This window comes from Megalops cyprinoides, chromosome 1 (genome assembly GCF_013368585.1).
Source record: "Megalops cyprinoides isolate fMegCyp1 chromosome 1, fMegCyp1.pri, whole genome shotgun sequence".
Taxonomy (NCBI): domain Eukaryota; kingdom Metazoa; phylum Chordata; class Actinopteri; order Elopiformes; family Megalopidae; genus Megalops; species Megalops cyprinoides.
In genome coordinates this window covers 27,635,988-27,658,968 of record NC_050583.1, presented here as the reverse complement: position 1 = coordinate 27,658,968, position 22,981 = coordinate 27,635,988, and the positions used below count along the sequence as shown (strand labels likewise).

The window sequence follows — 22,981 nt, the reverse complement described above, 5'->3', positions numbered from 1 at the left end:
AGAGGCTTACGCAGCCTTTGGACAGTGTGCATATTACAAGAACGAGCCCACAATCACACACAGAAGCCACTCTGCCTTATGTAACAACGGCATTATAAACGGAAGAAAATGTGGCCTCCACAGTACCACGCCGTCAGCTTTGGAGGTGTGCAGCTATGTTTTTCTACATGAAAGAGGCAACCTTTTTTTCTCTCCCTGCCACTGAGCATTAATTGAGCTAGGCAGCCATGTTACAACCTCAAAGCACAAATTGCCGATCAGGGCAAATCGAAGCTCTTTTCTTCCCCTTTCTTTCTCTAGTTTCCTTTCCTCAGATCAGTAATTTGCCCATCTTGTTAATACAGGAGAGGATACGTATCCAGTATCATGCACATCACAGGTGGGGCTACAACTTAATATTTATTTCACAATATTTCTTTCTCAGTATCACACCTCTGAAGCCAAATCGTGTACTACTTTGTTATGAATGGATACTGTGTGGAAATACAGAAAATAGTGTTCTAACTTGCATGTTGTATACCGATTATTCACTGATCTTAAGGAAATAATCTTTTCAATGTGAGCATTGAATTCCTGCATATGCTCCACAGGGGCAATTATAATAACAATCAATGGTTTTGGACTGTTGTTTACATTCTTACCAAAATCAGACCAGGAATTTTTTAAAAAATCACTTTTGTCTTGCCTTTTGTTGTGGTAACTCTGGGCCATTATTATTCGTACAGAATTATGTTTTATACTTTATTATCACATTTGATAATCATTTCCCATCTTGAAAAAAAAGATAAGATGCAAAATAAGACGCAATGAACACAAAAGTAGCAATATTAGTTTAAATTTAAAAATTCAAAGTTAAGGACAGAGTGCACTGCAGTTTAATTGAACAGGGGCATCTGCTTTGTTTTGTTTTTTTTTTTTAGATTAAAATGCACATAACTGTGCAAGTTCAACAAACAACAACTGAGTTCTGGGTCAAAACACAGGGAGATCTCTGCGCAGCAGGATGGTGCTACAGCCAAAAGGACGCAAGGCACAGGACTGCAGCAACTCCTGTGCTGCACACACATTAAATATTCTGTTTTCCTCTAATTACATTCAGAGCATTCCTGCCTTGACAGAGAAGGGGAACAGATTTGTAAAATAAACCAATACTGTAGCTTTGGGTTGCATTCAGTCAGTGTAAATGAGTGATGTTGGAAGGGAATTGACAGAATTCCTCAGGAGAGCCTGAATTTAACTCTCCAATCTGAGACTGATAATAAGACCCTCTATTTACACACCTCAGGAATGGTTGCTAATCATTTAGGAAAGGGAAATGGGGCAACTGAAAGAAAAAAAAAATCTCCGTCTCATGCTCCTGCAATGTTTAACCATGGCTTCAGCTCAGAAAGCAACTGCAGACTGTTCGAGAAAATCATCTGTTGTACAGTATCAAAGCACATATGAAGCACATATGAAATTTCTCACCCAAAATTTCACATGATAGAATAACTGAATGAGCATTCAGTTATCCTATCCTCACTCATTTTGCATATACAATTTCCGAGCTCAAGTAGGACAATGCCCTGTGATAGGTCTTTTTTGGTGCACTTTCCCCAAAAAGGGAACTGAGTCTTCCAGCTGCTGGACAATTACTTCAAGCCGGCTGTAAGAAAAACAGATGTGGGCGAGCATTTACAATCCCTTTCTCTTTCTCTCTCTCTCTCTCTCTCTCTCTCTTTCTCACACACACACTCACTCCTCTTCCCCAACTGTATGGGACATCAACAAGAATCTGTGGACAGCTTTGCCGAATTGCCCCTGACTCACTCACATCCAATCTAGTTTAGGGACTGCTACCCTGAGTATAAATGGATCCACCCCATTTCCATATGAAAAAAAAAAACAAACAAAAACAAGAATGGCCAAACAAATGTGCATCATGGGGAACAGCAGACACTAATAGTCCATTTCACACACACACACACACAAACACATGTGCCTGCAAATTCAGAAGCAGTGCATATGGCATAACATTAAGCACCCCCCCCCCCCCCCCGCCACAAATCACCACCATTCCATGGAGATATTGCTTCCTGACTGAGCAAAGCTTCCTGGCCATATATTAACGATCAAGCAAACACAAAAACACTGGACTGAGAGCATGAAAAGCCTTCCTGTTTGCTGCCAAATAGCAACTTGGGTCAATTATGTGGGATTAACAATGAAGAGGGACAAAGGATGCAGAATCCTTTAAGACATCTCATAAACAAGCCTCTGTATTGAGAGTACAAACACACTATACCATTATACTGTTTAAGACCCATTACAACATGATGTAAAGGATCATGGTAAACTAACAGGACAGCAATCATCATTGAAACAATCATGGAATCAGTTGAACAGAATGGATTAGGTTGAAAAGTTTAAAGGACATGACGCAAAATGAGCTTGCAGCAACTGACTGTGGCCTGATACCATTTCTTTCAAACAATAAAGCTTGAAATGGAGGGCATGCACACTGAATGAAAAAAGAACAGGTGTTTGCAAACTGAGAGGTCACATTATATTGAGATCGCACTAATCATTGTGTTGTGTATTAGTATTTTATTACAACTTTATAAGCATTAATAAATTGTTTTCTGGAATAGCAGTCACATTATGTTTTGCCTGCCAGCCTGCACCAGGTGCTTTAGAGTACACTTGAAAATATGTATACATTGATAATATTTATACGGTTGCAGAAATGAGAAAGAAATAACAGTATAATACATTTACCACAAGAAAAGGAACTGAAATTGTAACTTCACTTGAGATAGCAATTGTCAGAGAAGGAAATCCCATTTGAATAGAAGTCAAAAATTGTCCCATTACATCTATGAAAACCCTTCATTTAAAAAATAAATAAATAAAAATCATAAAAATCCATGAGTGAATATGAGTTATGCTGCTGATCTCGCAGATAATTTTGGTCCTCTCACAGTCTGAAGATCATCAGTAGCAGACATTTTCTGAACGAGCAACAGATGGGATTACACAGTGCCACTTATTAAATCAAAGAGATAAATGTTTTGTTAAAAGTAAATTATTTTTTGCTGCAATTGTCAGTAGAGATTCATTGGCTGTTGAGATTAACATGATTATGCAGAACTCAAACCTCTCTTAAGGTGAAGTGGAATCAATACATTAAGCTGACACAAATAAATGCTAAGCAAAATTCCAGTGGTTTATGGTTCAGATTTATTCCATTAAATTATATCATTGGACGGGGATTGAATCTGTTGAATGGGTCCTCCATAAAATTATGAATGCTCAAATGAAGGGATGGCATAAAAAAAAAAAAAATTGCATTAAGGTAAATCAGTTGAAACAAATAAATATTACAGGGTTATTGAAAATGACAGCAATGATGTGACTCACACAAAAAAGTATCACTGGTTAGAAGCTGTTAACTGCAAAAGGGGAGCAAGAGAAGGAGTACTGTGGAGACGTATCCTGGTACACGGTATGTGCAGGGGATCTAGAATCACTTTACAAAAGTGTAACCACCTCTTGCACATGTGGAGCTGTATTTATTGTTTTGCCTGTCAAGCTCTACTACAATCCTTCCCCTGGCCTCATGGATGGCACATTAATTATGCGAAGGTTAGACAAACTAAATAAACCATTTATATACTGTAGAACAGGTCTGAGTTTATGTATCCATATGTTATCCATGTAGCATGAACAGAGATATCTAGATGTGTAGACGCCAGATTGCAATGCTGCATATAGATATAGATCCATGCACGTAGGCATACAGTCATCTTTGCATATCAGAAAATAACATTTGGCAGAATTTTGAAAGGGAAAGAGAGCAGAAGCAATCATAAACTAGGCACCCCATGCTTCATCATACAATGCGGCTGTCGTTTTTCATACAGAAAACACAGCCTGGACACCTATGACAAAGCCCTTTCCAGAAAACATTCTAGTCTCTTTGATAAATATTTCATGCTTTTTGTAGTCCTAACAAACTAAATGCATTCTTTCCAGATACTACTTTCCAGAGAGTACCATACTGATTAACAATTTGATTAAGGGAACAAGCACTGTTCAGTTCAGTTCAGAATGCATACAATTTTTGAGTAACATCTTTTTTATTGTCATGAACTTTTAAATGTTAAAGCTGTATTCATCACAATCGTGGAGGCGTTAACTCATGTAGACAACAAATACAATTTTGCAAATTGTACTGAGATAATTTTCAATATAATTGTTTTTCATTGTTTCTGTTACATATATAGTACATTTACCTGTAAAATTCAATCAAGTTCTTTGAGTAAAATTTGCTGTAAAAGTATTTTTATGTGTTACTTTCCTAATGTCAGTGACCATTAAACTTGTGTAAATAATGTAAAAGTAATCCTTACTTAAATTTATTTAAAATTATCGATGCAGATTGATTAAAATTCCACCTTAAATATTCAAATTTGCTGCATTCTGTTCTGTCCTTAACTTAAAATAAGAGACTACAAGGTATGTTTTTTATAGTAGTTAGTAAGATTAATTTAATCAATTACTTTTAACATAAATTCTGCCAAAGTGAATGTCAAATTTGTATTTGGGACACTTGTTGAAACCATAGGCCTGGATTCAATCATGCTGCACTGTAATCAGCATTTATCTTTAAACAAGTACGAGTTTTAGATTACATATACTTTCATTCTTATTGATTTAACACACTGCAGTTTGCAGAAGAAACAAAGGAATTATTGTGTCTAATGACTTTTGATATTTTAATGAAAAATAAATCAGCACTAATCATGCTTAAGATGAGCAGTGGTGAAGCAATAGTTCAGAGAAAACAATATGAGCATAAACACAAACCATATCACAAGTTGAAACTTCTGGGACAGAATAGTTCATTAATAACTACCGATGATGACAAAAAACTTGCTATGTGCAGTATGGGAATGGGAGACACTGGAAATGTGAACACAAGTAACAAACAAGTTTGTAACCATGGCTTATGTCTTTGAATTTCCATTTATTGAGCATCACACTCACTTTGTGATTGTCCAAATGTACTAATTTCAACTGCATAATTTGGAGATTCATTTGGAAGTACGAATGCAATAAAGAACACTGAAGTGTCAAAGAGATAATGGTATGATCCTCTTTTCTGGATACAGCTTGTGGTTTTGCACAGCTTCATGGCAAATCAAACAATGTATAAAATGATGGTTACAAAAACAAATCCAGTAAGGAATGTTGCTTGCCATGTACTTTAAGTCAGATTAATTTAAATATTTACCATTAAATAAGCATCAACATGACTTTAGTTACCATCTGTTCCTCCAGCCCCCCCCCCCAGCAGAAAAAAAAAACTCAAAAGCTTCTGTTCTGTAACCACAATTGAACTTTCCCTCTTCAAGTTAAAATCTGTCAAAAGCAAATCTGTGTACCTGTGTATATGTGGGCAGTTTATTCTCCCACATCATTTATTGTGCCTGTACCTTATGAATTTCCTAACAGCAGGGAGATTAATTTTAAATATGTTCCATGTCAACTATATATAGCACCAAAGACCTAGATTCCCAATTAAGTCATACAAACAGAATATGATCATACAAATGTTCAAAACTATGTCACTTTCTAGATATAAAACAACACAAAACAAGAGGAAATCTCACAGCAGATGTTACAGCCAAACTACTACTGGAGAAAAAAAGGCTTTCATAATTTACCTTAAATACTTTCACATTAATACTTCCCATGCAAAAAAGAAAAAAAAGCCTTAACTACATATGAATTTCAGAGTCCACTTTCTAATGCAAGAATATACTGTTTCTAGACCTATGTGATCCTTTGCAGACACAATTATTACACATCGATGTAAACAAGCACACCAACTAAAATATGGAAAAATATACACATTGAGATAGTAAGAATAACAGTCTTCATAATGGATAGTTTTTTTTTTTTTTTTTTTTCTAACGAGAGCATTTGCAATTAAATTAACATGTAATACAATTTATGAAGGTAAAGGTAAAGGTTAGAGGTCCCAGAGAAGGTTAATGGTTGCTCAGTGTAACAGAACAGTGGCAAATGAGATCACTGTTCATTCATAGAAAGAAAAAGAATATGTGTCAGTGCAGTGTTATATTTGATTTGAAATATTTCCTATGCATTTTGAATTTCAATCATCTTATGAAAGCTCATTAAGGGGGCAGATAAGAAATGGAAAAATGCAGATATAAAAAGGAAACCGTTTCAAAAAGTGCATGCAAAAAAAGCAATCAATACCAAACAAGGCACTCAGCTAGAGCTTTTCCTATTCATCACAGAAACTTGGACTCTTATTTTTTCTATACAGTCAGCTGAAAACATCACCCACACCCACAAACACACACACACACACAGACGAGTGCACTCAAAAACACAAATACTAAATACTGCTGAGCACATACAAGAATATCGCATATCAGTGTTGCATGTTTCATACATTCAGCAAATATTTCCTCAGCGACAGCGATATTAACTCTGAATATGAATAATGTACTGCATAATATTCAGAAATCCTGAGTAAAACAACATGTTGTTACACAAATTTGTATCTTCTTATATTGTATTCAAATTTCAATGGGTCATATATTTACAGCATGACCCATGAAGCACATTAAATACTAATACTAAATAGCTCTCAAAGATTTTTTCATATATATATATATATATATATAATGTATATATACACAATGCATATATATTAAATTGCATAAACCCAGTCTATAAAAGTAAAAAATTTCATGACAGCAGTACACCTGCAATTAATAATTTAGCAACCATGGCTGCTTCTGCTGATTCATATTTTATGTGTCGCTGTTCTGAAAGAAAGAAATAAAAACAGAGAATTCTACACTCTGTATTGTCTACAGCAGGTTCTACACACTTCTATAGGTTAGCCCACAGGCAGACTGGAAACTTAGATGAAGTACAGCATTGTGACACAAACACAATGATCACCACAACAACACCTATAAAAGAAAACCTATAAGAACAGAGCGAATTGAGTTCAGCAATGGTGAACCATACATTCCAAATACAATTTCTATAAAAACATATACCATTACCACATTACTCTACAACATTAACTCACATATCAGGCGAAAACAGAGATGCACTTACCTGCTGTAAGTACATGAAAGTCAAGGCACAGGAGAGCTGAGGACACATGCCCACGTTTGGCAGAGCGACGCACGTTGCTCCCGAAAGGGGATGCTGCATTGTGTTTCTGTGAAGTCTACGTAGACTGAGCGAAGGGGCTTGCATACACACACGCCTTGCTGTCTCGAAGGCTGACTTTCACCGGTTGTTGGAGTCGCTTGTTGGGCTGGCGGCGGCTATGTTTTGGAGGCAAAAGCGCGTGACTGGGGCTGCATGTGTGAGTGAGCGCGTGCGTGTGTGCAAGTGTGTTTGTGTGTGAGCGAAAGAGACAGTGTGTGTATCTGTGCGTGCCTGTGGTGTGTGCGTGCGTGCGTGCGTGCGTGCGGACAGCACAGAACGTCACTTCGCTGGCTAAGTCAGGGCCCCCCCGGTCAGCTGAGGAGACTGCGAGAGGAACATGGAGAGGAGACGGAGCCTGCAGCCTGCTGCTGGATGGATGCAACTTGCCTGACAGTTCAAGGCTCAGGCAGCACAGCCGACGCTTTAGCTGATGACTAGTGGAGAGAGACTGCCTCCTTTGCGGGGGCTTCGCTCGGCTGCTGCTGATGCTGCACGGCTTCTCATTTGTCAAATGGGTCCTAGGGCAGAGTCTTTTTCATTCACTGAAATTTCAGCGTGGTTCTGAAACCCCAGGGGAGGGGGAGGGGGAGGAGGGGGAAGGAAAGAAAAGGGGGCTGAATCATAAATAGCTGTTGAGTTTTTTTTTTTTTTGTGGGGAGGGGGGATGTCTACTGGCATTGTCCAATTGGAAGTGAATTGCCCTTTTGATATTATCATTTAGATGCCTCCCTTTTTATGACCTGCTCTTGACATGGGGGGGAGAGCAGGGGTCATCCCTCTCCTACTGTAATGAAAGGAGACTAAACCACCAGCCAGTTCAGACAATTAGACCATAATTTGGCAACTTATCTGGGGTTTGCTGTACAAGAAATGTACGCGAATGTACAAAATGCTTTGCTGGGATTCTTGAATGCCAAAAAATCTATTAATTCACTTAAAGTTGCGCAAATCTATGCCCTGAAAGCAGTGAGCACTAAATCAACCAGGAAGTAAAAGAGTTGAGAGGTTTTAAGAGCAAAAAAATATATGATTGCCTGGATAGCTGCAAAGCTGTATTACCATAGAAATTGAACAGGGGCTACTATACCACCTCTTGATATCTTGCTAAAATGCCAAAGACAACATCATCAAAGTACTATGAAAAGAAAATTTAAAAAAAACCATCAATTATTGATTTTGTACAAGAAAAGTATACTTAGAATGGCAGCAAAACTATAACAAAAAGGTTTCAGAAGGGACCATATTTATCTCTTACGATAACTAGAGGGCTCAAGAAGACCATCACCTTAACTAGGGAAAATCTGAAAGTAAATAATTCAATATGGTACCACAAAAAGGGTGTATTCCCGCTCTCATTCAGGAAACCTCTCACGAAGCAGTACAAAATCACATAAACCTTGCTTTAACCTATTTTGCCCAGTAACTCTACCAAGACACATTAAATGAGATCAAACAAATTATTTCTCTGGTAAAATAATGAATATTTAATTCATGTATAGAAGGTCTACCTGACAAGGGCAAATTGTTGTTTTTAAATTACCATAGGGATTCTCCTCAAAATAAAGAATTATTCTGACTTTTTTCTTTCATCTCACATTTCTGTTTTTATACCCTCACAACCCAGAGTGATTTGCAATCCAACAGCAACTGGACTGAAGAGGGGGATTTCAGAACCTTGTTACAATAATGAAGAAATTGGCATAAAATCAATGTTGTATTACACAAGGGTTCTCAATTTTAAAAGTGTTTCTTTAAAAAAGGAGAAATTGTTAATAAAGATGACTGCAGAGGGAGTGCCTCTGTTGCTCTCCTGTTCCTATTACTTTTCTGTTCCTCTGGTAGCCTCAAGGTAAGAGGGTAGGAGGTGTGTGTGTGTGCATATATATAGTGACATGACTTTGTTTTACTTTTGTAATTCAGGCACACATTACACAGAGCTACACAACAGGATGTACCAATTGAATCCGAGCCCATCAATACAAGTAACCTAACCTCACTACTAAGATTATAGCTATTCTGTTTCTTTCAACAAATTTGCTCATGCTCATTATCCTTCTCATACAACTATCTATGAGGAACTGATACTTTACAATGATCATAAAGCCATACTTGTAACAATCAACAATCCAGTTGCCCACAGCATTTTCTCTAGATGCACATTTATGGATGTGGTTAGTGTCAAACATGTGCAGATCACAAGCTGAAGGAATGCTATCATAACATGTTGCCTTGCCCCTTCACTAACCGACACTTCAGTTATAAGAACAAAACCCTCGCCTTACAATCAGTCTTAGCTTTATAAACCCAATGACCTTGCAGATAATTACCAGTATAGGATTCTCAGGAAATCCACAAATGCTGGGGCTTAATAAGGCACAGTAAAAAAGGGGTAGGTTAGTTTTATCATTAAGAGTTTTCTCAGTACTAATGACCACTGCACACTCTTTAGCGAATGAAGAAGTCATTTTATAAAATGAGCGGACTTTGCAAAGAAATATAATTAGATGTCTGCAAAAGGCCTATTTTTCCCCTCTTTTCTTCCGCAGGTGACAGTTGATCACTCCCTATGAATTTGCTTGTCATGAAAATCCCCACTTCTATTTTAAAATTTTTATGAAACTGCTTTTTTCTCCAGTTCTTTGCACAAAGATCAAGACATTATGAAGGCCTACACTTACCCCAGGCAAAAGAGAATTACTAATTTTCTGTGTCTATCAAGTACAGTGTTATTTTCATTGACTCCTGAGATATTTCATACCACAAGGTCCTCAGGGAATGTTCTCCAGTTAACACTTTCTGGTATCCTTTCAATTTCAGCACTCCCTCTGTCTCTACCGCTCATTGATATGAAAAAGCCTTTGATAATATACCATGCTGGTCTTATTTTTCATTTGTTTCCTTAATATGAAATAACACAAAATATGTAAATGTATATGCATGAAAAAAGGAAGTCCTGTCTTTTAGAACATAAACTGCATTTTTATCTCACAGTCAGGGGAGACAAGCAATCCTGTTTAATTTTTGAAAGGTCTTTGTTTTTTTTTTTCTCCCCCCAGTTTCACCATACTGCCATATGTGCTTACACTTGGCCCACATTCACAGCTGCAGGCGAAGAGTCAACCTTCTGCTTTTCCTCCATCCCTCTCCCCACATGTTTAATGCAGCAAAATAACCTTCTAGCAACCCCAACCTGATTAACAGCCATATACAATCAACACACAATGCAATCACACTGCCACCCATGTGCTTTAAGCACTTACATTTGCCACATAACATGCAGCCTATTGTATTGCATGAACATGCTGTACAGGGAGTACTAACCAAGGCACTAAACAAGATTCATTATGGGCTTTTTGGTCTATCCTACCATGGCCAGGTCCTATGTAAAGAACAGGAGGATGTGATCTTTGAGATGTGAGGGTGCACCTTGAAGATGAAGGCAAAAAAAAGTGAAAAGCAGGCATTCTTTTCTCATCATTCCCTTTCCAAAACACTGGTTGAAGAGCAAGAAGTGTGCAAGAAAAACAAGGCACTAAAACAAACTTACTACAAGGTAAAAAAAAAGGATAAACCATTGCCTTTCTCTTTTTTTGGAGCAATATAAGAAACAGTAAATTGTTCCAGAGACTGCTTTTTCAAATTGGGGTGCCATAAAAGCAAAAATAATAATATTTTTTTCTTGACATTGAAACAAAGCACTGGTACAAGAGAAGAGAGACCATGAACGGTCCAGTGTTCAAAACTGTCCAAAAAGTTATACCACTTGATTTTAATAACTACTATTTTTTTTTTTAAGTATACTTTTTCTGCAGTACTTTCTGCCCACCACTACTACCATCACCACCACCACCAACCCCTTCTCAACACTACCTTCAGTGTTATAATAATGCAAAGGGAAGAATCCTCCCACTGGAAGTCCTGCTTTGGTTTTGTTCATACCTTCCTTTGAATACTCTTCTCCAAATGTCAGGATACATATTCTACATCAGAGCATTGCTATCAATTAAGGCAGGGAGACAGTGTGGCCTAGTGGTTGGAAATGGTGACTGGAGGACTTCTTTGCCTGGTAGTTATTTAAACCCCACGGTTAAGAGGCTAAAGGAATTGACATCACCTTTTCTGGCAAAGCAAAAAGGTGCCATGACACTGCAGCTGATGTGTGGTGAGCACTTGATTGCAAAACAGCTGCCACACATAACCCAGACAGACACTACACAATGGTGATTTCTCCTCACAATATCATGCTAAAAGATTGACCAAATTGTGCCCTATATTATATACTGTATGGCTGTAAGATTCTGTAACACACATACACACACATATATATATATATGTGTGTGTGTGTGTGTGTTATATGTATCATATTGTACAATCTAATTTTAAGAGATCGGAAAATGACAAAATGTTTTGTTAACACAATCAAATTGCCACACATCTCACATTAAAAGTGGCTAGAATGTCATGTGTACAATATTCACCAATATACAACAGATGTTTGCACATCGTTTTCATATAATAACCTATTAGTGACTACATTCATTGCTGGTTTCATATCATCATTGCAACTCTTTCACTTCAGTCTCACTTAGGGTTGCCAACTGTCCCATAAAATATGGAATCATCGTGTAATTGTAAACTAAAAAACATGTTCCGTATTGAACTGATAAGGGACGTGCATGGTTCCATATTTTTGAGAATCAGTTCAGTGCAAATCTATGGGAGAGAAATATTACAAGTTAGACTATTAAGATAGGGTGATTTGTATGAAATAGAAGGAAACCCTGCTGCTCTCCCTCAGCCTGTCTGTCATGTTATGTTCCACTACCCGGACAGAGAATGCGCTTCTCATTGGTCGTGACTCACAACCAATGAGAAGCACTGTCAGTGTTGCTACGATACACCTGACAGCGCTAATGATTGAAATTCTTTCATAATACCAGGTCTGTTTGATTCAAAAGTAGGGCTGGGGGATAAAAAAACGATAACAATAATTATCATGATATAATTTTCCTCGATAGAAATATAACAAATGTTCGATAAATGTTCTATATAATTACTTTCCATGCTTAGCATGCACAGAAATCATAAACTGCCAATCATGTCGCAGGAATAGAAGTATGCATTGCGCAGTTAGGTTGCACAGTGAGAGGTATAAATTCAGGCCAGCACGCGGTATTGTTTACAGACACAGTGGCTGACAGGCTTCTAGTTGGGAGCGGAGTAAGCAAAATAAGCGAAATGAGCGACACCGTAGAAAAAGCAGTGCCCATGACCAGCTCGAAGGACGAAGACATCGTCGTCAAGAAAGGTCACTCAACTTCAGTAGTTTGGAGATATTTTGGCTATTTACAATCTGACAAAAAACAGAGCAGCATGCACTGCAAACTGTGCGGAAGACACATGCCATCAAAGGCAGGCAACACCACAAACCTGTTTCATCATTTGAAACAATATCACCCATTAGAGCATGCAGAGAGTAAGAAATTACAGTCACAAATGAGTGTTGTTAGTGGACCCTTGACAAGCACTAAGCCAGTACCCAGTGCGACTCCATTAAACGTAGTTTATATATATATATATATATATATATAGTTTTTTTTTTTAAATACAGTTGCGTTTTATTCTAAAGAATGTTTTGCATAGCCCAAATAAAATTCTTGAATGATAATCTGCTACACACATATTCCTATCGCTTAACAATACAAAACTGATCAAATTCAGGTTTGTGTGTTTGCTTGTCTTAACACATGGGCCTATAGATGCATATCTGGTAAATGGTTGAAGCCATTGCAGTTTCCATGTTACATTTGTTATAGGTCCACAGTAGTCGGAGCTCCTCAATCCAACTACCCCCCCCCCCCCCATTTCTCTGAAACCATTTCTCCTAAGTTCTAGGATCAGCAGGATGTGCATTACAATATTTATTTGCTTGACAGACACTCTTATACAAGTTTAACTTACATATTTCTACTGCTCTTTTATACAGTTGGATATTTACTAAAGCAATTATGGTACCTTGCTCAAGGTTACAAGAGAAATGCCCCACTCCAGATAAGAACCTGCTGGAGGCCCTGTTTCCTGACTGCTATGCCATACAGATATGTCCCACCCCTGACAAACAGGTAAATTGGCGTATTATGGAAAAGGGAAAAAAACTAACAATTTTGTATGTTGCTAAGAGGAGAAGCTTTGTGATAGTTACTGCAAACACTCTGAAGGAAGGGGATGTATAAGCCAAAGCATGTTTTTCCATGCCATTTAGCATCTGCCCTGTGACAACAGAGAAATATGTTGTTTAGCCTAAGAATATATTGCAAATACATTTAAAATATAGTCATACAAAGCAGACATATATTATAATAAAACAATATTATAATATATTTATGAAGCTAAAATATATATTCTAAATATATTCTCAATGTAGAAATTTTCATATGGGTATAGACAATATACATGCATGTATATATGTATGGAATTTATGCACAGACACATAATATACAGCACTGACACAGGGCACTTTGTGCTTTCACTCTCATATTCCTTTTTCTGCTATTCAGAACCACTTACTGTAATTGTTATTACATTACTGTTTAGATTTTTATTGTTTTGTTTCCCTCAAAGATATACGTGTCATGTTTTCCTTTTCAAAATGTATGTTATTTTGACACATTCATCTATTGAGTTAAATGGTACGATGGAATACTCCTGTTGTCCCAGATAACCAGGCACTGTTCTATGCCGGGCAAATCAGTAAGTAGATCATTTAGAAATGGACAAACTGGAAATGTCAGCCATTTCTTTTTTTTTTTTTTCAGAATATTCACATGAATCAAGATGAAGTGTCAAAATGAGTTAAATCAAATTTTCCAAAAAATACTGTCACAGTTAAAAAGTCTCTGACATTCCTGCCCTGTGGAAAAGCACACAGTAGCTGTTTAGATATTACGGGTGGGCCTTTACAGCTTTTAAAATCAATCCTTAATGGGTTCATGTGTCATGGCTAATGAAGAACTCAAATAATGTTTCGCTCCATGGCAGGGACAGATTTTGATTATTAATAGATAGTGATAATCATAGGTCATCTGTCACAATGATCATTAGAATATTCAATATGCACACATTCACTATTCAATGCTGCATATGACTGACAAAGAAAACAGACAGAGAGAGACAGGGAAATGGTTTACCTACTTCCACACCATTCATTTATCCAGGAAAGCAAATGATTCAATTATAGACCAACATGTTCAACACCAGCAGTCTGTAGTAGAGCACTGTTTAGAGCACAGTCCTGTTTAGGAATTTCTAACTTTGTATCACATGCACACTGATGTCGCTGGGAGTGGGGCTCTGGAGAGCAGGATGGAGGTTGGCAAACGCTAGTCCTTATGTCCAGACAGCAATGCAAAGAGACATCTTGGAAAGCTGGGGCAAATGCTGCGGATGGCTTCCCCCTCCTTTCACCAGGCGCTACCATTAGAGTGCTTTAACTTCCATTAACTTGTCACTTTCCTTCGCAGCTGAGTTTGCAAGGGGGCGATTCGTTCTGACAGAACCGCGGGCTGTCACATGCAGTAACGACTCAGTACAGACCAACAGGAAAACCCTCAGAGCTGACGAGTCTAGGACTGACCCGGGAGTGCAGTCAGCCCTCCTCAGAGGGCACTGGGCCGAGGTGCTGCGGAAAGAGATTCACCAATGAGCTGAGAAACTTGTGTGGAACTTCACAGTTTACAGCTGCCAAAACTGCACAATTTGACACCTTGATTCGGCAATGGGCAGGACAAACAAACATAACTGGTGTATTGTTTTTTTTTTTTTTTTTTTTGTATGGAAGCATATGCATAATTAATGAATAAATTATCCCAGATGGATACTTTAACAAGTTCATTTGTACATTACTGCCACATCTGGATGAATTATTGATTAGGAAAAAACATACATAAAGACCTCAGCATGTGAATGCATATGTGCACAACATAAAAAAATGACGCCTCCCTCAGAAAGAGTAATCATGAATATGAATGTATCTTGAATGCATATGCATGTTTTTAAATAGTGATATCTTTATATGAAAGGGAACTGTTATATGCATACATGTATGTGTGTGTGTGTGTGTGTGTGTGAGTATGACACCCAAGAAACTCATTGCCATCCATTACAATGAAAACATCTGCTGTTTCAGCATGAGAAGACAAACTCAGCATGTGGCACGTGGCACATACTTTAGAAGAGCCAAATTTTACAATACAATGGCTACAGAATTATGAGAGGATATCAATTTCAAATTTAAACTAAATTAAATTCATGATGGACTCATTCTGTGATTAATTATCTTTCATGAATTTATCACACCTCATAATAATACAGAAGTAAAGATACACTTTATGGCAGACAATGGTCACCTCTGGAAATATTTTGAATGCTTGTAATGCTTAACTGCAGACTTAAAGAATGACATACATATTCAAGGCCACTGAGTACTTAAGAATAACATTAAATATGAGAGAGATTTGTGCCTTTCAAAGTTCATTGTTTATCACCCTTTGCACTGCATTGGTGAGGCTGAAGGGTAGTCAAATTAAGTCTAATATGCTGTTAAATCTGATACACAATTATACAGTAGATTATATAGCAGTCCCATATAAAGTGAAAACGTAAGCTTAGTTGTATACTGAAAGAGTGATAAAATGTAGAAAAAACTGTGTTGCACATCATAGAGGATTAACAGAAAATGAAATGAGGCAGGAGTTTTGCACAATCCCTCACCCAGCTGCCAAACACATATCTATTATTTAAAAAAATCCCAAAGACCTTCATACTTTTATGTCAGCTGTTTATGGCATGAAGTACCTCCTCCCCATCTTCCCAGTCTCTTTTGTATGTATCACCCAATGATGCCCATAGGGGGAGGGGCTGACAACTTGGTTAATGGCCAGATCCTTTCTGAGGGCTCCAAGCCAAAGTTTTTTCCTTTTATTTTTCTCAGCATACAATGTTCTCACATCTACTTCTCTGTGAATTCCATTTCAGTAAATAAAATAACTGTTCTACCTTTATATGAAAAAGCTTTTTTATCACAAATATACACATATATGTGTGTGTGTGTGTGTGTGTGTGTGTATTGCCATGTGCCTATCATATTGTGCTGTCTGTTGTACTGTATTGAACTATGAAGACTATATATGCAATGCAAATAACCTACCTCTTCTTTTAATTGAAAATTAATGACATCATAACTCATAGCTTACCTTCTGATACAGACATGCATTACAGGATATATAAATTGGTAATTGAAACAAACCGAAATACAGACACAAATGTGACAATACATAGCTGATGCACATGTTGAGTTTTCCAAAAAAGATAAACATTTAAAAACAAAACTGTGGCAAAAACCTGCACGGAGAAGTGTTCCAATTGATTTTATTCTTTAAAGTATTTATTCTCAAAAGAAAAAAAAAACATCAAATAAATGTGCTTCTTAAACCTCTCAAACAATCTCACTATTTTCCACTGTAGAATTCAACTAAGCTCATCAATTAGCTTTAACAGTTTAAATAGCTGGAGATGTTTACATAACATCCTCTCTGGGTTATTCTGCTCAATCCCGCAGCTCATTAAAAGCCTCTCCATTTATTTGCTGTGTGCTACAGTCCTTAACCCTGCCACAACATACAAAAAGGCCAATTTTACTTTTCCCTGAGGTGTTAATTGGTGGAGCATGCCACCTGCCTCTTCATTAATTATGTCAATGCATATGAAACTTCCATTTTCATAGGAGTACATTAACAAGGCTTCAAAGTACAAAAAAGTCCAGTTTAGCACAGAGAGGGAGACATTTGGTGAATCTTAGTAGTGGTCCACACACACAAACACACACACACACACACACACACATATATATATATATATATATATATAAATATGTGTGTATATATATACTATATGGACAAAAGTATTTGGCCACACCTGTTTTTCAGGGTTTGGACTAGGCCCCTTATCTCCAGTGAAGGGCAATCTTAATGCTTCAGCATACCAAGACATTTTGGACAATGCTATGCTTCCAACTTTGTGGCAACATTTTGGGGAAGGCCCTTTTCTATTCCAACATGACTGTGCCCCAGTGCACAAAGCAAGGACTATAAAGACATGGTTTGATGAGTTTGGTGTGGAAGTACTTGACTGGCCCGCACAGAGCCCTGACCTCAACCCCATCGAGCACCTTTGGGATGAACTGGAACGGAGATTGCGAGCCAGGCCTTCTCGTGCAACATCAGTGCCTGACCTCATAAATGCTCTACAGAATGAATGGGCACAAATCCCCACAGAAACAGTCCAAAATCTTGTGGAAAACCTTCCAAGAAGAGTGGAAGCTGTTATAGCTGCAAAAGGGGGACCAACTCCATATTAAAGTATATGTATTTGAATACAATGTGTGTGTGTATATATAAGTGTGTTTATATAGACATATATATATATATATATATATATATATATATATATATATATATATATATATATATATATATATGGTGCCTCTTTGCAAGCTCCCTTGACTCCGAAATATCTCCAAGTTTCCTGGGGTAAACAAGATCAAGCTCTCTACAGATTGGAAATAATTGCACATCTAAAGCTCTGATAATGGATCAGGGAATGCAAGGCCTAGAAGGAAGTAGAGGAGGTGATCTATAACCCTTACAGAGATGGAAATGTTTAAGAACATGTACAAGATACAAAACCAATCTTGCAAACACACCCTGCTGAAAATGGAATGCATTATCTGTAACATCATAATCATACTCAATACTTATAAGATGGTCAAGCAAGCATCAATATATTTTCAGCTTCATTATTATGGTAAAAGCAAGCACCCAGTCCCACTGGGCTGAATTCATGTATACCTGAACATGGCCCAGAGGATGCCCACTCAGCAAGCAAACCTCAGAGTTTTCAGTGTTGTTTCAAATCTCGACTGTTTTATTCATTTTACTACATATATATTTTACTTCAGTATCATTATTCTGTCTGGAATCATGAAAATGTGTGTAAAAAGAATGCCTTTTCACTAGTTTATGTTACTACAGTATGCTAAAGTCCTTTTTGCATTGCATTATGCAATTTGCATAATTATGTCACAGATGTTTAGCCCTGATTTGCTTAAAAGAATCTGTGAATGACAACCTAAAATGAACCACTGGACAGTTGAAAGGAATTTTCCATCTACAAATGATCAGACAGTAAATTACATCCTAGAGATACTAAAAAACAGTAAATGCTTTTCAGCACATGCTCGTCTCTGCTTGCCATTCGGTTTAAAATCCAGAGAACACATACCGATTTCACTAACCGGGTCTGAATGGATTGCTGCAGATTCCATCTAACCCTGTTTATGTTTTTGAAGCAGGTTTTTCACAATGTCTGCTACTACGTCAAAACTATGGACTTGGCTCTATGAAAAATAATATCTTGCGAGTCTGTGTAGGACAGGAGTTCCCAATCCTGGTCCAAGACTATAGTTAAGTACATTTTCCAACTCATCAAATATATTTCAGGATTGGGAGATGATTAATTTGCTAAATTCAAACAGCAATTAAGTCGGGGATGGATAGTCCTGGAAGGCATCTGAAACATTACCTTCTCCACATTGAGAAACAATGAAAATAAGCTCATGAAGAAATAAAAAAATCAATATGCACTTCATCAAAATATCACAGTTGCATATGAAAAAAACACTACTGTATGAATAGTGCCTTCAATTGATAGAGGACCATAGGATCTGAGATTTAGAGTCTAACATTTGAAATTTCATTTAAAATCAGTTCATACCCTGGTTGTCATGCTATCAGATAAAATCCAATCACAGTTCCCCATAAATACATCATATTTCATACAGGTTGTAGGGAAATCCCATTTTATTTGAAATTGGACTTTCTTTGATTAGTTTCATCCTTGAGGTAATCCATGGGGTATACTATCTTTGCTAATGTTTGTTCGGTATTAATTATTAACTTGGTATTAATTATGTGTTTTCATGTAGGTGTAAACATATGCATTAAACTTGACTTGAAAATGTAAATTACTGAATTTACTGAATTACTGATACACTGAATATTTGCCACTCACAGCTGCAAAACACAACACATAGCAGAAGAAATAGCAGGTGGTGTGTGTGTGTTTACTTCACACTTCTGACAGCGAAAGCGTATTGAGCTTTTTGACAGCTGTGCTTACATAGAGCCTTTAACATTTGGCTTTCAATTTCTGGCCAATTGTTTTCTGATGTACAGTATCACTTATGTGCTCAACGAGGTGTAAGAAATTTGTTTGGCTTCACATTGGTTAAATGCTATCTGTTTGCTGCCCTGGAGATGTGATCTATGAAGGCAGATTGATTATTTTATTGAAAAATGGAACCGCAAAAACCTTAAGAAATGGAGGCATCTACAGTGAAAGTCATGCATTGTGGATATTTTCCTGCATGCTTCTGGGCCAAAGCATTGTTAGGTCATGTTATGCCCTCATGAAGTGTAAGTTTGTGTTGAATATTGAAAATTGAAATAATGTGCAATCTGTGTAAAATCTGTCCATTGAAGCAGTAACACACTGGTATTGGGAAATAACTCAAGTCAGTAAGGGACAAGAGTGTGGTTCCTAATCCCCACATGGACTTTAAATGGATTTATTGCAGGGTTGCTCATCTAAACACCCATCACCATTGAAAATAGTATGGTGTAAAATATGATTTCGGCTGTTTTCGTCTTGTAAATAGATTGATAATTAAATTTATAAATATGTATGCAAGACATTTTATATAATTTTGTTGGAATGAAACTTCACTAACATACAAATTGCATGTTTTGGATGTTCAGTAACTTGCTGAATGCTGAAAACCACAGCAATTTAGCTGTACCAGGAAGAAATATTAATTCTAAATAACTATTTCATTTGTCTGTTTCAAGGGAGTAAATTAACAATGTATTGTATGTATTTATGAATAATAAGGGGAAACATATCCATTTGCCTGATGTTTCCACAAACAAGTGGACTAAAGCCATGGGTATTTTGATGAGAAAAGAGTGGGATGAAAAAGGCTGTACGTAGTGGTGTTTTTAATAAGATAATATTGTAGCTAGATAGCCATTTATGAAACCAAAGCGCTGTGCTTTTTAAAAAAAAAAAAAAAAAAAAAAATTCCAACTGTATGGTTTTTCTGTGAGATTATTTTCTATCACAATAACCAGATAAATATGGAACATGTCGTCACTTTTAAGTTTAATTGTGTGGTGTAGTTTTAATATTGATAAAACTACACCACAAATTGTTTGTCCATTTTTAATGAGGCACGTCTACATCATATTATAAATAAACAATGCCAGATGAGACCTTTTTCTGTTCCATTTAGACTCCTGATAGATAAAAGACTGTTTAAATGTCTACTGCTGTATTAGATGGTTGTTTTTATGTGGTTTTGGTTTCATCGCATGTTCTATGCTAAAATCGACCAACATAAGCATGCCAGGGGATTACGGACAAGTGTGCAAGCATCTTCAGTTTTTGCACTATGCCTTTGCCAACAATGTCTGTCTGTACTACAACCACAAGTCTGCCTAATTCCACCTCGTCTGGGAGAATGCTTGTCCCACAAACCTCTGAAATGATGATGCAGACATATCTTATCAAAGCGGTCTAATGCCTTTTTCTTTCTGAGGAAACAGCACTGGGGTCTTTATGAATGAAACCTAACTTGCTAAACAGATAGATGAATTAATAAATAAATAATCATTTGTGATGAGTGCAGAATTGTCTCAAATCAATGTCTAATGTGAGGATAACATACACACACACACACACACACACACAGAACAGAATTGTTCTGGAACAGTACAATATACAGTGATTCTACATGCAGAATACTTGTTCATCCTACTCCAAATAATTACCACATGGAAGCAGTCATTAATGTTGCTGTCTGCCAGCATTTGTATTTGCAAAATCAAAAGGCTCTCCTTTCAAAATGTAAATATCTGAGGCATACTGATAACTAAACAAAATGTTGATTGTTTTCTTCCAAATGCACTGTTGTGGTTGTTAAGGGGAGGACACAAATGTCAAGCCAGCACTCATTTAATCCATGCTGAAAGGTCACAACAAAGAGAAATGCTATATTAATTTGTTCAAGTTCACTGAAAAAGCCCATTACCACTGTCTGAGGTCCCCTCCCCCAATAGGAACAATCTCATTCTTTCACTCCCTCACATGAACAAGAGCTTGTGCCATCAGACCAATACAGTACTGTCAATTGATGAGGACACAACACATCTAATTTAACTTTGAGAATTTTTTGAAAAATGCTTGGGGAAATAATGGAATACAATTCTGCATATGGCCCAAACCAAGAAGCCAATCAAATGGAGGTTACAGAAAATGAATGAATCAGTTTAGTATAGTCAGGAGACAATAACAGAGTGTTGTTTGATTATGCAATATACATATAAATTGGCAGATATGTAAAAGGAAAAGGTAATAAAGGAGCCATAAAGAAAAATAAATTGTAATCCTCTTGGTGATCAGGTAGGGAGTAGCATTAAGATTGATGGGACCATTTGAGTCCTCACTATCAGGTATGCTGAGGCATATACACAACTGCCTGGTATTTCCATAAAGCCTATGAAATGGCGGGGATGAGGGATGAGATTATGATGAGCTTCAAAGAGCTAATTTGGCAGAGAAAGGCCATCAAGCCATGTGAACTGTCAGTGAACTAACAGAATAGAGAAAAAAATGTCTATCCTGAGGAGGATTTTTTGTGTAGCTGGAAAGATTTATCCTTCATTTAAGGGCGACATTTAAAACTAGTGGGAATGTCCCTTGTTACGAAACTGAGTTGTTTTTGCACACTAAGGAAAAGCACAAAACTGACTAAAGAAGCACTGAAACATCATCCTTGCAAACAGTTTTCGTCTCAAGACAGGTTTTGTCAAGTGACTGTATTATGCAGGATACCATGTATTAATCCATAGGGTATCAATCATACAAAGCAGAACATAAAAATACCTTTGAACTTTGCTTCACTCAATATAAAATAAGACCTCTTGTCAAGACTATGAATCTATCAATAACAGGAAAAACACAGAATGGAGACAAGACACAAAAACAGACTGTATATTGAAACATAATTTTGTTGGATTAGCCTATTTTTTGTGTCATATTTAATAACTTATTACTTATTAAATAAAATGTATGGACATAGTATGCCTTCAGTTTTATTCACAGGCATATTGGGACCATGCTGTATTGTATATGACTTTAGCTGTGCTGACAATGATACAACAGTAACTTTGAATATGGTGTCCATTCAGTGTCTCTGTGCAGGAGAAAATGCCTGATTTATGAAGACCTCATACTAAATTAACATGAAGAAAGTCAAGATAGACATGATAAAGAGTGAAAGCTGCTGAACATCTTCATTTTCTAAGGATGGCAGGACAACTTATGAATATGATAACATAGTTAAGGAATATGACACACACACTGTATGGGTACAGTACACATTCTGTATTGTGTGTATTCTGTGTTTTAGGTGTCACTGAAAAATACTGATTCGTCACTTTGTGGTATTGGGTCATACTTCTGAAAAGCATCTGCCACCTTGCTGATGTAATTTAGTGGATCACCTCCCAGCGCAGCTCCAGCAATATTATTTAACATACATAAGATCCATGACCCCAAAAGA

At 37.0% G+C, this 22,981-nt stretch overlaps 1 protein-coding gene across 12 annotated transcripts in view; it reads right to left on the bottom strand.

The window, feature by feature from the left end:
- Positions 1 to 22,981, bottom strand: part of LOC118775956 (RNA binding protein fox-1 homolog 1) — a 206,753-nt gene that overhangs the window by 141,874 nt on the left and 41,898 nt on the right. For 6 of the 12 annotated variants that reach the window (XM_036525976.1, XM_036525967.1, XM_036525950.1 and 3 more), the window contains exon 1: positions 7,147 to 7,687. The exons of 2 other annotated variants lie outside the window; for them this stretch is intronic. In XM_036525976.1, coding sequence (XP_036381869.1) covers positions 7,147 to 7,290 — 144 coding nt within the window. In that variant the 5' untranslated portion in view covers positions 7,291 to 7,687. Of the gene's footprint in view, positions 1 to 7,146; positions 7,689 to 22,981 lie in introns of those variants that run through there. 4 more of the 12 variants (XM_036526006.1, XM_036526000.1, XM_036525992.1 and 1 more) reach the window with 2 other exon arrangements.